The sequence below is a fragment of the Manduca sexta genome, chromosome 6, assembly GCF_014839805.1.
Source record: "Manduca sexta isolate Smith_Timp_Sample1 chromosome 6, JHU_Msex_v1.0, whole genome shotgun sequence".
Taxonomy (NCBI): Eukaryota; Metazoa; Arthropoda; class Insecta; order Lepidoptera; family Sphingidae; genus Manduca; species Manduca sexta.
Genome location: NC_051120.1, coordinates 7,223,862 through 7,244,711, shown reverse-complemented (window position 1 = coordinate 7,244,711; position 20,850 = coordinate 7,223,862). Strand labels below are relative to the sequence as shown.

The window sequence follows — 20,850 nt, the reverse complement described above, 5'->3', positions numbered from 1 at the left end:
CAGGCATGGCTTCGGCCTTTAAATTTTAATAAAACCGGGAACTTATTTCAATTATATTCTTAGATAGGTATACACTTTGGGTATACACTACACCATACAAAATAACATTGACATTCTGAGGTATAAAACCAGGAATACAGATAATATAAAGTCATAAAGTTAGATCATGGATCATCGAAATCCAATCGAAATCCCTCACGAAATCCGTTGAAATTGAGTAGTACCTCATTTTTGAGTTTATCGCCGTTAGACAGACAGCCAGGTGCAATGTAGGAAAGAGGAATAATTCCGTCATATAATATGATTCTTGCATAATAACAGTTTACGCTACGCAACGAGAACTCTAAAAGGAATAAATTTTCCCCTTTTTGCAACATTTTTCTTGATGTACCACTCCTATTGGTCATAGCGATATTTTATATACTTAGCCTAAACTCTTCCAGGATAAATGGGCTATATTTGTTCAATATTTTTCACGTCGAACCAGTAAATCCTGAGATAAGCGCATTGAAACAAACTAACAAACTCTTCAACTTTATATAATAGTGTAAATCATTTAGTCATGCTTATGCCAAAAATGAGATATTCTACATTGGTATCCTTGTATTTGAAGTAGTTTTTAGTTTTTACCTATTTCAAATTATATTATCCTCTAGGTCGGTTAGAATTAAACGCAGCCGTGATCGAAGTAGCATCTTCTGGCTATTGGCATAAAATATCGCCATATTGGTGTCTACTTGGGTGTTGCGAACAAACCAAAGAGCACGACGTAGAAATGTGTTTTACAAGACTTGCAAGTCTTTATTTAAATAAAAATCATAAAATTTTTCACCCCGCTATTGATAACGCTGAGAAATTAATTTGTTTATTTAGTACTTCGCGTTATAGATGATCGTCTATAAGTATGGCGAAATATTAATGAAAGTAAACAAAAAAGTTGCCCGCGCCGCTCTTGGTGGAATCTTTCTGTAGGTGCCTCTCATACGTTCCTGTACAACTCTTTTCCCGCTACACGCGCCGTGGTCCTCACCACCGCTCGTGGCCGAGCGATTATACGTTCCGTTAGATTGTTTTCCCCGCTGTTCGCCTCGCTGCCCGGGCCGTCTTTCATGGTCGAGTGAATAGATAAGCTATAAACTTATGTACGGCAAAAAAACTGTCTCGAAAGAAAAAACTAGGCCTGCAGTGAAGTTTTAATTTCAAACTACAGTTCTAACTAATATTCTAAATCAGTATTAATGCTTTTAACTATATTAATTTGATAAACTCTGAGTAAATCGATAGTTAGAAACAAAAAACATTATTTGAAAATGGAACACAGAACAGAACATCAAATATCAGAATAAAAGAAGACGGCAACATCGCGTTGAATTGTCAGTTACGTAATGGCTGGCAGCTGGCACGGCCAGGAATCCTGTCAGTGTCACAAAATTATTTTATAGTTTTTTCCTTCCGTAGACACATTTTTCTAGTTCTAGTTATACAATGGCTGTCTCAGTACGGATTCTTTCTCGGTTTAAAGGTAAATAATTCTGCCTTAAGTATTAACATCTAATAAAACTCAAAGGCCATAGATTTAGCTGGGTCACTTTATTTTTTTTTTTATAACCTATGGTATTAACCTTGCGGTTCGATTGGCGTCGAAACTAAATTATTATTATTGTATTTATACTTGATTTAACAATTAACAAGAAAGCTATGATCATTGATGACCAACGGAATAATTTCGCCAATAAATTTGTTACGTTTTTCAATGTCGTTTCTATTAGACCTAATGTAACCGAGACCTTCATCTAAAAATACGCTTTCTATTCCCAGTTTTGATAACATCTTGCTAGAGTATTGATTATTACATAAAAGTACGTCCAAAAAAGTTGTTATAAGGTTTAATTTATAAAGGTAGTGTAGGTTTCATTTAATTTTTTCTATGGATCAATATGTTGACCTTTAGCACTGATATTGATGTAGTTTTATACTTCGTTCTAGTATTAAATACTCTGACCTACTGGGTACCAAATTTATGAACTTTAACTTTTTATATTAAGATGCCTCATATTTTAAGTATTCAACATATCTTTTACATCATATTTATTCACTAAATCAAGTTTTTTTTTGTATTGCCATGTTTGTTTTGCTTCCATTTATCTTTAGCTGATATAAAGATGATTACACTTATGAAACTGTTTTGTTCAAAGTGTTTAGTAAAATTTATCTATGTTATAAATATTTTTATTGCTACATGGATATGGTTAATACATATATCATTTTAAATTATTATTCCATGTGACAATATGTTTGATAAATTGATAGCAAAAAAAAATTAAATTACACATCACATGATGATATTTTGGACAATTAAATTACACATCACATGATGATATTTTGGACAATGTCCTTTATTAATTTATATTTTCTGTGTAAAAAGTGTTTTTGAAATATAAAAATTTATTCTTCCTATTAAAATTGTTGTAAGTTTAAAATGAAATTACTTTACTATATTAACAGTGATGAGAATAATTATTAAAGTTTAGTGAATATGTAGATAGGTGTTACATTTTAGGTTTTATCTACATGTTATTGTAAGATACATTTTTATCATACTAGTGTGTAGTTTAAATCTTGGGGGCATCTTTAAAAACTTAAACAAGACTTGCTGATTACAAAGACTATATAATGTATGATAATTCTTTGCCTTAAATTTTTTACATCTTATTAAGTATTATAAAAAATATTGTTTCAAGCTTTCTCAAATTTATATTTTATCATTTATATAAAAAATATAAATATGAGAAAGGTGTTAAAATAGAAAAGTGTTTATTCTCTAATCAATATACTCAATGCACCTTGACACACTAACCTAGACATTCATTCAAAGGCTACTCATAGTAAGGTGGGAATTTCATTTACTACTTTAACAATAAACCCTAATTTCATTGAAGAGGTTTTTACTATTTTTAATATTTTCAGTTCACATAGACTGTTGAAATATATTTTGTTTGATGACTGAATTAAGTGTAGTTCACTTATATTATTATGTAATTGTCAATTAAAAATTTTAAAATTTACTATGTATTGGAAACAGTAATTTATAATACTTTTTTCCAGTAGCAAAATAACATATTATATAAAATATTTTAATATTTAATATATTTTTCTCTATGTGCATTATACATTTTGTAGAGATAGCTTTCCAAAACACTGATAGTGCACTGTTTTGCGGGGGGACATTATTAATTGTTGCTGACACTTATTATACTGTTAGAATTACTTTCCTTGATTTGTCTTTGTACGACATAGATTTTACCATTCTTAATTTCCTTGAGGTTTTCCTAAATGCAAATGTTGAAGTCAGTAAAATTACACATTGTAAGACAAGCTAATTATAATCAAAGGAATTTTTCATCAAAGCTTCGGAAGTCTTATAACATTTCCTTCCACAGATGGATTAAAACTCAGCAATGTAAGATTCGCATCATGCGCCCAGTATTCCGACACCCGAAAAAACTTGGTACTTACCAAGGAGACTAAAGTCATTGTCCAGGGTTTTACTGGTAAGCAGGGCACATTCCATAGCCAGCAGGCACTCGACTATGGAACCAACGTTGTGGGAGGTGTGTCGCCGAAGAAGGCGGGCACTCAGCATCTCGGCAAACCAGTATTTGCTAATGTAAGAGAAGCAAAGGAAAAGACCGGAGCGCATGCCAGTGTGATCTACGTGCCTCCGCCTGCTGCTGCTAAGGCTATCCTGGAGGCTATTGAAGCCGAGGTGCCACTCATTGTCTGCATTACCGAGGGTGTGCCACAACATGTGAGTTGTTTTGTTTTTATAAAATATTCTGATTAAACGCGTCATATGGGAATATCAGATGAGTCAATGGAGTGGGGTTTTACCATGTATTTGAAAAAACACAAAACAAGACGTGTCTCTCTTAAATATGTTTGCTCAATCGAAAGAATATTTAGATGGCTAGTATATCTATATAAAATATATTTCAACAATGAACGACGCAAACAGGGCGATCATTGTCTAGCGTCGAACTGGCCTGTATCAGTTAATCTAGTAATATATCCGTTCATAAACCCGCTTTAAGTCAGTTTGTGTATTGGTTCGCATCATTTTCTGTCATTTTTTAATGATCGTGTTACAATCAACCTGGATTTTCTTTTTTGTGCTCTATAATTCGGTGACGTCAAATTACGTAACGGATTTGCTTACTCTGTGATGTAACAGTTTTAGGCTTGGTTAACAACACGCATGCGATCGTAAACGGATCCCCCACAAATGTTAATGAAGGTCATGCAAATAACAAAAATAACAATGTCTAGATCTATGCAAATGTGTCGGTATAGTCTAACTCATCTGTTTCAATTTTAATTTGGCGTTTGAGTTTCATTTAAATTTTCGACACCGAAATATTTGCAGTGTTGCCTGCCCTCTGCATTCATAATTTAAAAGGTTAAAGTTGAAAAATGCTCTAGAATGGATAATGATACATTTGACGTCATTGTACTAGTTTAGTATACATTAAAATATAAGTACTATATATGATTAATATAACTCTTGTTGACCTTGCAATATAATGAGGTAACCCAATGCAGTTATTTGGCGGGCTCGTGTCGATGCATAATTTTGGCATAAAAATAAGAGGAGCTGTAATTTGCCGCAATGCGGTTTAAACATTTTTCTAAATAAATAAGAAGCCCGTAGAGTAACTTATAGAGAGAATACAATGACATGCTGCTCGTAATCAGTCATTCATATGTTCCCAATTTGAAAACTGAAGAGCTTATGAAATGGTCGCTCAATTACTACTAGTTATAACTGGTAATCCATACAGTATGCTTGTAACTGTCATAGGAGCGGGGCGAGGGAGAATGTGGCACGCCGCACATTAAAATAATGCAGGGTCACACATAGGGTCTCGTATGCTAGAATCAATCTGGATAGCGAGCATTGCTTTGTGTATTGCGCTGCAACAGTGCGCAAATATTGCTTTTGAAGAATGTTATAAACAAACTTATTTTATGCTTGGCATTGTGAGAATTCTAATGGCTCAAAGATCACCAGAAAGAGTTCATTTTTAAAAACGTTTCTTCACTCGCAATGAATTTAAGGGAGGGGAAAAAAACAAATCACCATTTAATTATACAGATGAATGAGCGGACCAGCAAGTCGCTTGTTTTATGGTAAGCGCTTTAAGAACTCATGAGTAAAAAACCTTTCATAACTTTGAAAGAGAAAGCTCTATATGACACTGCAATTTTTTAGATACATTCAGTCTTACTTATAAAAATTTGCAAAGCTATGTTAAAACACAAATTTACTCGATCAGCTCTAAGTCAAAACCCGCCATCTTTTAAGGTTTAAACTAATAAACCAGTTATGTTTTTGACAGCTATTTAAGCAATTCACAATCATTTTATAACGCTAAAAAAATTATAAGACTGATTATGCCTAAGCTAACGTCAAAATGTAACTCGTAGGACATGGTGCGCGTTAAACACGCCCTACTGAGACAGAACAAGTCTCGCCTGGTCGGGCCCAACTGTCCCGGCATCATCGCGCCGGAGAAGTGCAAGATCGGCATCATGCCCGCCGCCGTGCACAAGCGGGGATGCATCGGTGTGGTGTCCAGGTCGGGAACCCTCACCTACGAAGCCTGCCATCAGACCACCTCTGTAAGTATTTTATACGGACACTTCAGTGACCCTACCGTACCTGATGGTTAGTGGAGTAGAGTCCAAATATTAATTTTATTTCATTGAATTCATCCATTACAATAGTGTCGACTGATGAGAGGTGATTATTGCTCGCCATTGGACATGGATACGGAGAGAGAGAGAGAGAGAGAGAGATGTATGTTGAAAGCTTAAAATTACCAATGAAATTAAATCGAGACTTCTACGTTTTGAATTTTCTGAAAGTGGTTTAAAGTGCTAGAGCAGGGATAGCGAATCTTTATTGGTTAACGTGCAATTATTTAAAAAACAATTATAGAGCCGGTTTTATCTATCCGAGTGCACCTTTTTAGCGACCTTTTTAATGTTCCAACAAAGATTTTGGTTAGAATATTATACGCGTGCCCGAATTATTACGTCTCATACCGCCACTGGCACGCATGCCAATGATTCGCCATTCCTGTGCTAGCGGATCATTGTATGAAAACTGTGAACAAGGACTCACAGTTGTAAAGCGTAGTTGGTGAATCACAGATCTTTGGAAGCCGAGGCTCTCGTTTTTAGTACTGGTGTTCAAAATTTAGAAATAAACTGGTCATAATGTTTTACAATCTTATTTCGTTTTATAGATTAAAAGAATATTTTTACAGTTCGTTTCGTGTACAATGCATAGTTATAAATCACGCCGTTACGTAAAAGCATCACTGTGACGAAATACGTTCTAATTGTATTCGGCAAATATTTGTACGTTCATTTTATCTAGGTATAAAATAACATGTTAGGACGGCGATTAGTGCACGTCAAAATAAACGCAGCTAGACGGCTTTATTTAGATAAACAGCCCTCAATTACATGCAACAGTATTAAGAGTAATACAGAGGTCAGTGGACGGCCTCATATAACTACGGTCAAGTATAAGTGTGCGTTTAGAAAGGTTAAAGTCACGGATAAACGTTTTGTAAATTCTTAATATTATTTATTGTAGTTTATGTATGATTCACACTTATCGACGTGAGAGTTGACCGATCAATAATGCAATGTCAAGATTCATTTCACTTGCGTTTTGACGCAATGCCGTATTTCGCTTATCGTTCGGTGTCTGGAAGATAATGGTGTCTTGGAGACATACTTTATCGCTGTTGTTTCTTAATAGAAAATCTAGACGTTATTTGGATTTAAATGGATTTAGTGCGCATTTCGCCGTTTTGATACGATGTCCGATTTGTATCGTGTGATCTAGAGCATATGATTGTAAATATTTTCATTCAAGCTTTGGTACAAAGTACAAAACGAGTAGCTCATGTAGTTTAATTACGTTTTATTTCGAACTCTCATTTCAAATAAGATTACCACATAGTATTTGTTAAATAAAATTTTCTATATTTTGTTATAAAAAAGCATTTTTATACGTAAAAGGCATGGCACGTGATACAAATATTTGTCCTGATGGAAAATCAAATTTGTCTATCCTATTTATAGTATCATTTATTCTAATTATATATGATGAGTCCAAACATGTTTTTGTTCTTACAGACCGGTCTAGGCCAGACCCTGTGCGTCGGTATCGGCGGTGACCCGTTCAACGGGACAGACTTCATCGATTGCCTGGAGGTGTTCCTCAAGGACCCTGAGACCAAAGGCATCATCCTCATCGGTGAGATCGGAGGCAACGCCGAAGAGTTGGCGTCCGAATACCTCACCCAGCACAACACCGTAAGTAGAGCTTTATTGTCTGGGCTGAAGGACTTCGTTTAGAATGACATCGAAAAAACAGTTACAAATACCGCGGCAAATTTTAATAACAATATAACAATCTATTCGATGGCTTTAATTTTACTCGTCATCTTTAGTTCATTCACGATACGAATCGTTTATTATACTGTTTACATTTAAAGTCCAAAGTCCATTGGCCCGGACTATAGGTTAATGTGTCCATTAATGGTCTATACTATATTTGATATTGTTTTATTTGTTTTTCAACAGAAAAAGGTATGAAATTCACGGATCCGTAAAGGTTGAACATTTTTTTTAAACCAATTAGAATTCTAATGTTAGTATTAATAGAGTACTTTATCACGTAGGATGTTGGTGACTTATTAAATATACAAAATTTGGAGACATAGCCGTTAAAACTAAATGTGGTGTTAATATTGTAGTTACGTATAAATAAATTATCGTATCTTGTCTTAATAAACTTAGAAATAAAATTATGTTTAGATATAGTTTGAACCTAGTTTTTCAAAGTAACTCCATGTACGCAGATTTATTGGGTTCACCATACATAGATAATAGATGACAGTTTGTTTCTTTATGCATATTTCAATAATTGGAATTAATATGATTTGTGTAATATTATTATGCTACGGCCGTGGTCAAAAAATTATTTACGCGTAAATATAAATGTTTAAAAGAAAAATTAAAACCCGTTCGTCTGTGTTCATGGTCGCCATGAATTTATTTGTAAACTTATGTTAATATTGTATTTTCAGGCATTAAAACGCGAGTAAATGAAAACGAATATAGTCATTAGTGTTAAATTATTAGTATATGATCGAAATTTTATTTAGATAAAAATATGTCGATGTGAAAATATCGCTGCACTACTTGGCTATGGAAAAAAAATGATTCAAAATATTTTCCTTTTGTACTTCCGTTAAACGCGCATATCATTAAAGATATAGGAATTATTATGTTTGTATGTTGTTTAATATCTGAGCAATATTTAGGTTTTTTTTTATAAAACTGTAATATTGTATGTTTGCAATTCTTGTTTCAAACTTTAGCAAAAAATGGTTAATCCACGCTACAAATCGCACCATCTTGCTAATTTGCTTACGTAAGCAAACATTCCTACTTCGTAATTTTTGGTAACTGTATATTTTTCATATACGGTAAGACTTCATTAAGACGAATTTAACCTTGCAGTTTTCCTATCTGAATGAAGAAAGTAAAGCGATTTTTTAGGTTTAGGTTGCGGCCTCTCTGCAACCAACATGGCTTGATAAAATTTAGTAAATGAAGTGTCCGATGTTTATTAGTCGTGTTGCTGTGGGATATTGTTGGCATAGATAAGGTATCGATAGACCCAATAGGATATTCCAGTGCTTTTTATTCTTTACTTTTATCAAAATATCGTAATATAAAATCTAACATAGAGAGAATTATTAAAATCCAGGAAAAACTCAACAAGTTATAAGCCTTTTGAGATTTAGTAGAAGGGGTAGGTCAAGAAACAAGAGTCGCAATACAGGCACATGACGTCGTCGGGACTTAGATGCGCGCGATAGAAAGGGATAGCACGATATCCCTACTATACGCACAATTGCTAATTGTAATATTGGAATAGAATAATGCATACACTATGGTAGGCTTTGAAATTGACATTGAAACATACTTATTTTAACAATCGATAGTTGGCACCAGAGTTTATTCTGCTTGAGAATTAATGTTACTTTGATAGGTACCATAGAAAAGTTTTTATTTTATATATTCTAAGTAATTTATTGGTATATATTCTAACGACAAAGCTAACAGCACATTGCAAGGTGAACTGGAATTATATAGCGCACCTATTGTAGTAGTTTTATTATCTAGTTAACTAATAGTCATTGAAGCATGGTTTATAAAATGCAGTTTACATCTATTAAGTGCGACAGGATAAATGCTGGGTATAACTAACTTTATTCTGTTTGTATATTTAAAACTATAAAAAATATACCGTATACATAAAAGTCGAGGGACCTGTTTTAGGAGTAATTCAGTCTTCTATTATCGTCACAAATGTATATGACATTATTATTTTACGGGAATTTTCGCATCTAGGTATTTCTGTACTGAGCAAGGTTAGAAGTATGAAGGGAAAGCTGATCATTTTAGAAGGTCATTTTCATACGTAATGACAGATAAGATAGATCAAACAAGTAGATATCACAAGGGTATCCACACTTGAGAGAGTTATTAAGGTTTCTTTTAGGTTTGTTCTGTCATTATATGTTTGTGGAATTTATTAGTTACATGCAAGCACGTGTTTAAATAGGTCTCTCGGCTAAAAATACATACTGTACAATTCTACGGTTTTAATGAAATAACTTTACAGATATGTTAATACGAAATTAAGATTTAAGCTAATAAATATTAGTGTGGATAAATACTATAATGAACAGTTATCGGAATAGTCTAGAACTTTGAATAAACGAACTAATACCGTTATATATGACAATATTGTTTCTTATAGATTGAGTTGGTAGATTTACAAAACCGGAACCCGAATAAAAAACCGTAGGAATGATTTTTATAATGGCGTGAACCTGTTTATAATTTATCTTGTATTATACTCAAAAGGCGTTATAAATTTTGGCAGAATGGTCGGTCAAAAACTTAAACATCTTCCTTTATGAAACGCCTGTTAACTCAAATTCCAATATAACATTAACAATGACTTTTCATTTCTCAGATTGTTCAATATTAGTCTTAGCACAAATCACTTTGCCATATTACCAAACATACCTATTTTTCTATACTTTCCACGCATTCGTTTTATAAGACAGTAACAGTATTGAGAATGGTTTATTATTGAGGGCGCGGTCCACGAAGTACGCAGGTCTCTTCAACTGCGCAGACAATTTAATCAATAAGGAGTGTAGGTACTTGAACCCGATTTGCGTAATCGAAGTATTACAACATCGTCTTTACTCTCTAGGTACTAGTAGGGTAGCTAATATAGTATTTTAACGACAATATGGCAATGTTTTGATGTTCTTGTAGAAGGCAGGGTCGCACCAAAGCGCATTCCACCCTCTACTTATGGGACGGTGCTTGATTACGGGAGGGAAGAGGGCAATGCAATTAATAAATATTACATATATGTGCGTCCTGCACAGTGCATAAGCGATAATAGAACGAATACTTTGGTGTCTATCGGCTATAGCGCACTTGTTGTATTTCATTATTCATTTTTTAGGCATTGTTAAGAAGATGTAATTGATGCTTTTGCTCATATCTCGTTATCATGATCTTAATATTTCGTAATGTAGGTACGTTTAGAATCTCATTAGCATTATTTATCGAGTATTAAATATTAGTGCAAAAACGGTGGAGCTGTGTTGGATTTTTAATATTTTTTTTTTTCGATTCCAGGGTCAGAAGGCAAAGCCTGTAGTGTCATTCATCGCGGGTCTGACGGCCCCGCCCGGCAGGCGAATGGGTCACGCCGGCGCCATCATCTCTGGCGGCAAGGGCGGCGCCATGGACAAGATCAAAGCTTTAGAGAAAGCCAACGTCATCGTCACCAGGTCCCCGGCCAAGATGGGCGTCGAACTCCAAAAAGAAATGAAACGATTAGAAATCATCTAAATTACGCTTATTGAACAAAAATATCCACGATATATACTGTATAGTGTTTTAGTTATTGTATTGCTATTATTTATTTTCGATTGATATATCAGTCGACGATATTATCGCGTTATTAAATTGTCTGCAGGAGGAAGGGTCAAATTTCGTGACACTGATGAGAGATCAGTTTTTGACAACCATATTTTACTTTTCTACTTAAATAAAAGGCAGTCCATTATTTCTAACACTTTAATGTTTAAATTTACGGCACGAAATTAGCGGAGAGCACTTTAAAGTTAATATAAATTAAATGCGTATCGTGTATATTTAAATGTTTCCGCAATAAACTATTACAAAATTGCTAATTGGTGTTAAATGTTACTCGTATATGGTTGAAAAAAATTGTAAACTCTAAATACATGCGTATTACCTACAACTTTTTTTTTTACATCTATGATGTATTCATTCCCAATAAAAATAAATTATGGTAAACAGTGTCAGTCTTTCTATAGCTAATTTGAATAAGTTGTATACACCATGCCACAAAATAGGTTTTATTAAAAATTTACCAATGGAATGGTATCAAGAATATAAAACTAGGTAATCAAATTTTTTAAACTGTTTTGAACAGTTTCTGGACAATAGTTACAGCTGCATAATAAAATTGAAGATTCACAATTTTAAGATCTGAACGCTACGAGATATCTTTATAGTAGTAAGTAGACATAAAACAGCTATAATCCTATCAATAGAGATTTAAAACTAACACTGGATTTACGAGAATTATGTGAATTGTACACAGCAGCAATCTGCTGTCTATTCCAATGAATATGAACATGTACTGTTCGCAAATTACTAATTTTTTTGATACAAGATCAATATAAAAGGAGGCTATTAATTAAGGGAGACACTATGTTATACTATGGGCAATGTCTGGGAACTTTCTTTGCTCCCATTCGGGGCCTCGTGCTAGCACTGACAAAGGACTGGAAGAAAAAAGTACTTGCAGATATGCTGCCCATGCGCCTTGCGTTGGTTAAGGCCGCCATTAACTGCGGGTGTAGTTTTCAATGATTAAATCATAACATTAGGTCAATAGCAGATTCTCATGACTGTGTACAACTCACATCAATTAATACTGATTATAACAAACATGTTTTATGTATATTCAAAAATACATAAAACTTGAAACACTACTTGAAAAGGAAATTAAATATTATTGATAGTTGTCTATATCTATTGGAAATACTGCAGCAAGGAACCTTACATCTAAATATAAGATCACATTTTAGAAAAAATAAAGTACCTAACACACTCTAACAACATCACAGTTTCATAGACATATGAAATCTTAGAGCTAAACACTACTGAAATATCAAGTTAAAGGTACACAAATGCGTATCACAATTGTGAGGCATCAAGAAAAAACACTAATCTACCATCGTCGTCCCCGGCCGCCGCGACCGCCGCCCCTGCCGCCACCTTCCTTCTCCCTCCTTATTTTCATGGCTTCGAACCTCTGCGCCATCAACTGCAGTTCATCAGGTACATCTTGGTTTGCTTCTTCAAGAATTTTAATAAGTTCTCCAGCATTGGCCCAGTCGTTTCTTGAAATGAAGGACAGTGCAATACCAGTTTTCCCAGCACGCCCAGTTCTACCCACGCGGTGTACATACTCTTCAATATGGCGGGGGAAGTCCAGGTTGACCACATGGGTAAGGTCCTTTATATCAATGCCCCTGGATGCTACATCAGTTGCTACTAAAATGTTGACAGTACCATCAACCATCTCTCCCAAAGCTGCCTCACGGTCACTCTGCTCTCTGTCTCCATGGAGTGATTGACAATGTATCCCTTTAAGGCATAACTCTGTAGTGATGTGTGTGGCTGTTGCTTTCTTGCCACAAAATATAATGACTTTGTCATTAGGATCCATGCTGTATAAGAATTCATATAGTGCTTGCTCTTTCTTGTCCTCATCAACAAATAGAAGCTTTTGGGTCACAGTGTGCACAGCAGCAAGATCTAGGGATCCCACATTGACTTGTATGGGGTCCTTCATGTATGACTGTGCAAGGCGACGTACGCCAGATGGCCAAGTAGCAGAAGTCATTACAGTTTGTCTGTCAGGTCTTACATCAAAGAGTGATTTACGGATCTGTGGTTCAAAACCCATGTCCAACATTCTGTCGGCTTCATCCAAAACAATGTATGAAAAGTTGATGGCATTAAGATGTCTGGCCAGCACCAAGTCATTAAGTCGTCCTGGAGTTGCAATAACAATATCCACACCCTTAGTGAGGCCCTTGATCTGATCTTTGCGATCCCCTCCACCATAGAGGCAAATGGATTTTATTCCTTTGTAGTGATATTTGCCCACCTCCCTTTCAATTTGTTGGGCAAGCTCTCGGGTGGGTGCCATAATTAGGACTACTGGACCTTCACGTTTCTCCCTTGGAATGGTTTGTCCCTCAATATGAATAAGTGCAGGCAATAGGAATGCCAATGTCTTCCCTGTACCAGTCTGAGCAATGCCAATCATGTCCTCTCCACTCAGTAGTATAGGCCAAGCTTGGCACTGAATAGGTGTAGGCTCTTTAAAGTCTTGTTTGTATATTTCTTCCAATATCTCAGGATACTGGCTGAATGCTTGTTCAAAGGTCAAAACTGGGTTTGGAATCGGCTTGAGTCCAGGCTTGTCTTCAAAAGTTCTCCTTACTTGTATGTCATGGTTGGCCTGGCGCCAGCGAGCCACCTCCGCTGCAGGCATAGCAGCAACCGCAGGATCTTCCTTGTAGAAATCTTTAACCACGGGCGGCAGTTTCGCCCATCTATTGCTTTGCTCTTCATCATAGAATGCATTGAGTTTCTCCCAGTCAATAACCTGCATACCTCCTTCATTTTTCTTGAAGAAATCTCCGGATCCAGTGCTGTTCTGGCTTGTGTTCAAGTCTGGGGGCGGCGGATCTTCAATGAGATTATTAATCAGTTCCTCAACTTTAGAAATTGCTGCATCCGTTCCGCTCAGCGTTATATCGGTCTCGTTGCCATTAGAATCGCCGACTTTAACTTTAGCGTCTGACTCTGATTGAAGATCGCGAATTTTGCATCCGCCTTTGCCAATAATTTTGCCAACTTTTGTCGAGGGCACGTATATTACTTTTTTGTTATAGTCTGACCGTGACTGAAAGCATCTATTGTTGTTTTGCTGAGTATTGGTACCATTTTGTCTCCAATTAGTGTCCGTGTTACGTCCCCGGCCGCCTCGCCAAGTTCGGGTGCGATAGTTATTTTGCACAGAAGTTGAATGGGGCGGATGCGTAACTACCGGATCTTCAATCCAGTCATCGTCCCAGTCCCCCATTTTAAGAATAAATTAGTATTCAGTTATCTTGAACAAAGTTTGAATAGAAAAATGTATTCCTAGGTAGGTAGAAATCAGCATGAAAATAAACGCCGGTCGATTATTTTGACATGCGGTGTGATTATCATAGAGAACAGACTGCAACAGATTATTAAAGATGCTATTCGTCGCTCCAGTCCTTTGGCCATAAAAGTATACTGTATCGGTTAGTATAAGGCAGTATGCAGACGGCTGTATCTACATAGCGACCCGTATAATATACTCAGTATAAGTTAGAATCTTGAATAATTGCACAATTTCATGTGAATTTTAAAGTTGTCTGTTTTGTGGTTAACGTACTTTCACTCGCACGAAGAGCATAATAATGGTATTCAATTCTAAAACATAAAACTACCTAACCATTGTGTTAGAAAGCATAGACTTAAATAAATTTTATATCATCGGATTATAATATTATACTACATTACATGTATTATTAATAATATTCACTGACTTCCATTACGCTTTGTGCTTTTTTAGCAGTGGAAATTATTTAGTACTAGATGTTGCTCGCGGTTGCGCCCGCGTGAAAAGCTTCTCATTCTATTCCATTACAAAAGACCCCTAAACACTGTAGCGATACATAGCGTCATCTATACAATGCCAGCGGCATCTGCTTAAAGAAACTTATTCAATATCTCATAATTTCCCATGGCGGCCAATAGCCGGGATAAGAAGCAGTCTATGTGTAATGTATGTAATCATGGTCCATCCGTGTGCCAAATTTCACACAAATCTGTTCAGCTGTTTATTCAAACAAATATTCAAATTGCATCCAAATACCCAAAAAAAAAATCACAATACTTTCGTATTTATAATATTAGTAGAGTGTCCATGAGTTTGAGAGTTTTAACATATAACATCTTCAAGGCTTAGCAATTATTCAACTTTGTTGAATGAGGATAAGTTGGTTATAAAAATATTCCATCAAAACACGTTAGTGAAAGAAGATAAACGCAGAGATTATCAGGTTTTGTAACTCAGCTATTTTCTACTGCAATAATCGATGCATCCAATAAACTAACGTAGTACCTACTACTTAGTTGGCTTAAAAATGCACTCAAACGGTATTGGATTATAATCGTGGGTCTTGTGATTAGAGATTCGCTAACTCATAAGTTGTTGGTAAAACTTATTATAGTTTGACATAAAAAACGAATATTGTGTATACACCACATATAATGTGGTAACCCATAGACAATACAATGACATGATAATTTATTTATTATCTGTGCCGCTTGTTCAAACGCGAGTTGTGCGTGTTGCGACTTGCGAGACGCGAATAGCGACGGTCGTGTGGACAAGTAGCAGGCAAACGAGTGAAGAAACACGCTATTTTTGACCTGCCTTGTCTTTCCCTTGTCAATAGTAAACAAAAAATCACATCCAATACGATATAACAAAATGCCCTCAAAAAATTAGTGGTCTGGAATCAAATTAGATCAATACCTTCCGGAATCCGGCAAGATGAGTAACTGGGCTAGGAGGATGCATCGGCGAGCAGCTACATTGAGCAATGTGGTTACGTCTTGCGGGCATCCTAATTCCCTGCCGTATCCTAGAAGACTTGAAAAAGTGAAATTTGGTGTTCCGCTTCATGAAGTTTGCAAGGACGATATTCCCGGGCCATTGCTTGTTAGTACCTTTGATGTGAAGTGTATTTCGTTGTCAACGCCCTCGCTGCAGATAACACAAAGTTGACGATTAAATGTAGTTATCCGCTTCGTGTTATATTTTTTCTGATTACTTACTTGTTCCTGATTTATTAAAATTTCGTAATATTTAGAATCCTGGAAGTGTTACCACACAGTGCAGAATGTTTAGTGTTGTGTTTTGGTGGTTTACGTGGTGCCAATGTTACCAGGTGCTGATACTGAAGTTGAACAAGGAGGCGCCGCTGCGGCGGGATGTGTTCCGTGCTCCGGGCCACCAGGGTGCCATGAAGAAGCTCATACACTTCCTACAAACTGGCCGGTTGGTCAATGTGGACAACTACTCAGTGTATACCATAGCCAGTGTCCTGAAAAAGTTCCTAAGGTAAAATATTTTTATTTTTTTTTCCATAATCAATCTTAGAAGAAGATCTTATCAAGAAGAGGCATAGCCAATAATATCACCAAAAAACTTATAAATAAATATGGAAATAGGTTTTCATGTTTTTAATAACAATGGCAGCATCCTTTGCATGGATAAAAACTGGCTATACCACCCAGGGATAATGTTGTTTCATATCAATGCTGGATTTTAGAATCAGAGCAGCCTTTCTTGAGATTGTACAAAGTACAGATAAAAATTATGATAAAGAAAAGTTTCATATTCTATGTACGTATTTTTACTATAAACAATGGTTATCATGATAAAGATTAATTATCTTGCTAATATTGATAGAGTGTAGACAGGATATCCTTCTTTAAATAACTATTTATTAGGGCATAAAGCCTGTAAGAATGTATACAATGCTATAATGAAATATAGTTATTTACAGATTTTATCATGGTTGTTTATATTATTTTCTGCTAACATTTTTAAGACTAACCTTTATGGTCACAGGGCAGACTACCAAATAACATTTATGTAGTGAACCTATTAGTGGCGCACTGTCCATATAATGCAATACCTGACAGATTCCCTTTATGTAGAATTAAATTATCATTAGAATGATTTGCAGACCGCATGCATGCATAATAGTAATTATAAGTTGTGTCCTGTTCCCTTTTACAAAATTTCACTTTTTGCCACTTGACCCTACACTAAAGTATAAAAAAAATCTCCTTACATGCAATGTGTTCAAGTTGCTTGCCAGCTATTATAGTGTAGAAATATTTGCTAGTGTAACAATATCATTAAAACTTTCCTTGTAAAGGTAATGTTGTTTATTGCAATAACAAAGCTTAACATCTGCTAATTGCATAGTTCTTTATCATCTAATGATTCATAATTCTTTTTGTTGTAAATGATGTTAACATTACCAGTAATTAACACTATTTAATTAATAATATTATAATGTATATATTGTTAAAGTTTTATCACATTCATAATGAATAGAAAAAATGCTTAGATTAATCCTTTAAAATATTGTTCCAATACATTATAATTGGCAAATAAATTGAGTAAATTAATGAGTAGTGGGGTTTTTTTTGTATGTCAAGGTAGTTATATTAATATCAAAAACAAATAAATACATCAGATTGCTTATTCAGATAATGAGAAGTTATTCTTGTATTTTACATATCCTGCATACTTAGCCCGAAAAACAGATAATGTTTTTCACACAATTTTATTGGTGATGAATAGGAATTGGAGCATTATTTGAGGCTGAACCTCTCGCATATCTCATTACCCTTTGCAACATAATCTAAAAATAAATAATAGTATTATAACTAACTAATATTATTAATATAATTCAATTAATCATTGAGTTCAGCTTATCTCAGCCTCTGTTGATAATGCAACATCATCTTCAACATTGCATTATGTAGCTTATCAGAAGATCTGGTACATTCACAGATAAGATTGTTATAAGGAAGTAATCTGTCCATGATTCATTTAGATACATATGAACTTTCAACATAATAGATAAGGTAATCAGATTAAAACATGACATTTTGTTAAAATACTCATGTATTAATCAGCCAGCATGGTGGACTAATGCCTAAATCCTCTAAATAGTAGAGGAGGCCTGTGCTGTGCACTGGGTAGTATATATGCAGGGCTAGTATTATTATTTATTTTAATTTTATGATTAAAACAGATAAGTTTAATTATTATGAAGGAATAAGTATTATTGGTTTTGTTGCTAGATATTTAAGCATAACTATATGGACGATAATATAAACAAGTAAAGTTTATCAGATTGTTTGTAGGGGGCTGTATGTAAAGTTTTTTTGTTATTTATGGGCACAGCAGTGACCCCACTGCACCTGATGGTAAGTGGAGTGGAGTCCGATAGAATGTCGACTGACGAGAGATGACTCCTGACTGACCCTGACCCCTCGACAGTCGACGCAATTATACTGGATTGTCAGAACCGGATATACACAGACTGATCCTGGAACGTGACACTTACGTGGGCCACTATGGCGGGTTTTAACTTCTTGTGCGTGGTGGTCGCTATCCGCTCGGATATAAAATATCTCCAACAAACTTTCGAAACAATTGTAAAATTCATTTACAACTTAGTTGATAGCGAGTTACAATGTCCTTGAACGCCAGTACAGTGGCCAAGGATGAACATTTTTTTAAGAATAGCATACACTCTCTTTATTTTGTTTACTTCTTCAAATAATGCTAACCTTTAGCACCTTTCCTAGGGGCTTTCGCCCTAGACGGATCAATAGATTAAATGTGATTTTTAAAATAACATCCAAAAGTAAAAGAAGAGTTATTTCAACTGTAGATGTGACTTATTTTTACTTTAATTTTAAAATAATGTTCGTATTACAGAGCAACTTGGTGTTGGTTAATTGCAGTTATTGCTTTCTCTGTTTCGCGCTTGTACGTAGTTTGTTGGGTCTATATGTAGTATGAATTCTTTGCCCGCAGGAAGATCCCAGGTGGCGTGTTTGGGCGCGAGGGTGAAATGCAGCTGTTTGCGGCCGTGGAGCTGCCCGAACAAGAACAAGTCGACGAAATACGAAGGTGGTACCTTATGCTATGAACCTCATTTATTGGTGTCAGTGAACATAAAATAATCTTGTGTAGAAGTTCATCTATGTATGGAAAATTAATAAGGTAAAAAATCCGGCGAAAAAGTAACGAATACGGATACACGGTCTTTCTTATCTCTCGGATATCCGCGGGTACGGATCGAATACGGATATCCGGAACATCACTAACCTCATTATCAAAGTTATACGGGAATAGGAAATTGGTTGACGAAAAATCGTGTGAATTTTATTGCCTATTAAAAAGTATCATGTCCACTGTCTTACAGATTAATTTGTTAATTATTTATAACTAGGTCTCTCTTTCGTTCGGATCTATGGATATCCAGATAAACTTCATTCTCGGAATTTTTATAAGTCACCCTGGGTCGACTGGTAGAGAATGCTTTTGGCATTAAGTCCGCCTTTGCATACCTTGTATGAAGTAATATAAAATTCCATGAATTAATGTTTTCATAAGCACTTTACCGTATAGAGACAGGTTAAATTAAACGGTAACCAATACAGTTACAGTATTTATTAAGTTATCCTTCAAGTACTTGTCGCGAATCAGCTGGGGCAGGACAACATTCTAATTAAATACCAGTTAATATCTTTGTTTCACTTTATAATGTGATCATTGCCCATTTCATGCCTATACAGCTGGCTGCGGGCGTTGGAATGCGGTGCGAGGTATGACAAGGCCGTATTGAGGTCTAGATGGAGTCCTGGATAACGATTGAGATTTGAGAGGCAGTTTGTTCGGATTTGTTAAATGTAGTTTTATTTGTCTCGGTTGCGTGGTTGTGTTACGGTACGACTGCAGTGCTGAAGTTTCGGGTTCGATCCTGTAAAACAGTATTGTTATAAGAGATTTGTACTCAATATCAGGAGCTTGGAATTTGTGCCAGAAATAGCTATAGGCCCGACGCTTATCATATGATAGGATGCAATATACGGCGAAAAGTGGGTGCAGAAGTTACGCCTCTGTCTACACCTAGGGGGATAATTAAGGCGTGTCTGTGTGGAGTTTTCGATTCGTAAGGAATTCACAAACAACAAACAGTGTAGTATTTACTACTACGGTATAGTGGCATTAGATCTATATGGATCACCGGGATTAACAATTTCCATACATTCATGGGTTTAGCTAGGGCGGTGCCTACCCTAAAAACATCTTTGCCTACATTAGAAAAAGTCTTGCGATTACAGTAGCCTCACGTGGTTCAGGCCTTTCGTTAAATTCGGCGAGCTCTTTTTTGTATCCACTAGCTGGACTCTCACCCCTTTCCTAAAGAAAATTCGTCGTTTTGCCAGTGCATTAATTCACTACATAGGAATAGTATTCATTGTCTTCGCTTAGAAAAATGTAATTATCGCATGTTTTTACTATGTTGAGAGTTTTTAATCAATATCTTCTTTTATATAAAAATATTATGTGATAATTAGATATATCTATTAGTATTTTGCGTTAAATATCTCGCTATACTCGTTATGTGGTAAGCAATTCAATGAACTTGATAATTTTGTCAGCACACCGCGTATCATCCTATGACGATAAGTAATTATTTCGAAATATATCGAAGCTTTTGCGTAACCAAATGCAGATGCATGCTGCTGTTCCCTTTTGTAAAGGTCAAGAAGCTATTAAGTGCTGTATTGTTAGCTTATTAAGCCCTACGGACTTGACAAGCGACTGATAGTCGTATTAGGCCGACAAACGACAGATGGCTACACTTATACAAAATATAGTTTATTCTAATTTAATAGATATTCAATTTCTTACTTCATATA

General features: G+C 35.4%; 3 protein-coding genes across 6 annotated transcripts in view; 2 read left to right on the top strand and 1 right to left on the bottom strand.

Annotated features, from left to right (window-relative positions):
* Positions 1 to 1,349: 1,349 nt before the first annotated feature.
* On the top strand, positions 1,350 to 11,505 carry LOC115442194 (succinate--CoA ligase [ADP/GDP-forming] subunit alpha, mitochondrial). The gene is made up of 5 exons (XM_030167203.2): positions 1,350 to 1,522; positions 3,441 to 3,808; positions 5,485 to 5,679; positions 7,213 to 7,392; positions 10,816 to 11,505. The coding sequence occupies exons 1-5, from the start codon at positions 1,486 to 1,488 to the stop codon at positions 11,029 to 11,031; spliced, it is 996 nt and encodes a 331-aa protein (XP_030023063.1). The 5' UTR covers positions 1,350 to 1,485; the 3' UTR covers positions 11,032 to 11,505.
* LOC115442192 (probable ATP-dependent RNA helicase DDX43) lies at positions 11,246 to 14,530 on the bottom strand. The gene has a single exon (XM_030167197.2). The coding sequence runs from the start codon at positions 14,372 to 14,374 to the stop codon at positions 12,446 to 12,448; it is 1,929 nt and encodes a 642-aa protein (XP_030023057.1). The 5' UTR covers positions 14,375 to 14,530; the 3' UTR covers positions 11,246 to 12,445.
* Positions 14,531 to 15,654: 1,124 nt separating this feature from the next.
* LOC115442193 (rho GTPase-activating protein 20) overlaps positions 15,655 to 20,850 on the top strand; it is a 34,126-nt gene continuing 28,930 nt past the window's right edge. For all 4 annotated transcript variants that reach the window (XM_030167198.2, XM_037447063.1, XM_030167199.2 and 1 more), the window contains exons 1-3: positions 15,655 to 16,048; positions 16,278 to 16,450; positions 18,956 to 19,051. In XM_030167198.2, coding sequence (XP_030023058.1) covers positions 15,881 to 16,048; positions 16,278 to 16,450; positions 18,956 to 19,051 — 437 coding nt within the window. In that variant the 5' untranslated portion in view covers positions 15,655 to 15,880. The remainder of the gene's footprint in view (positions 16,049 to 16,277; positions 16,451 to 18,955; positions 19,052 to 20,850) is intronic.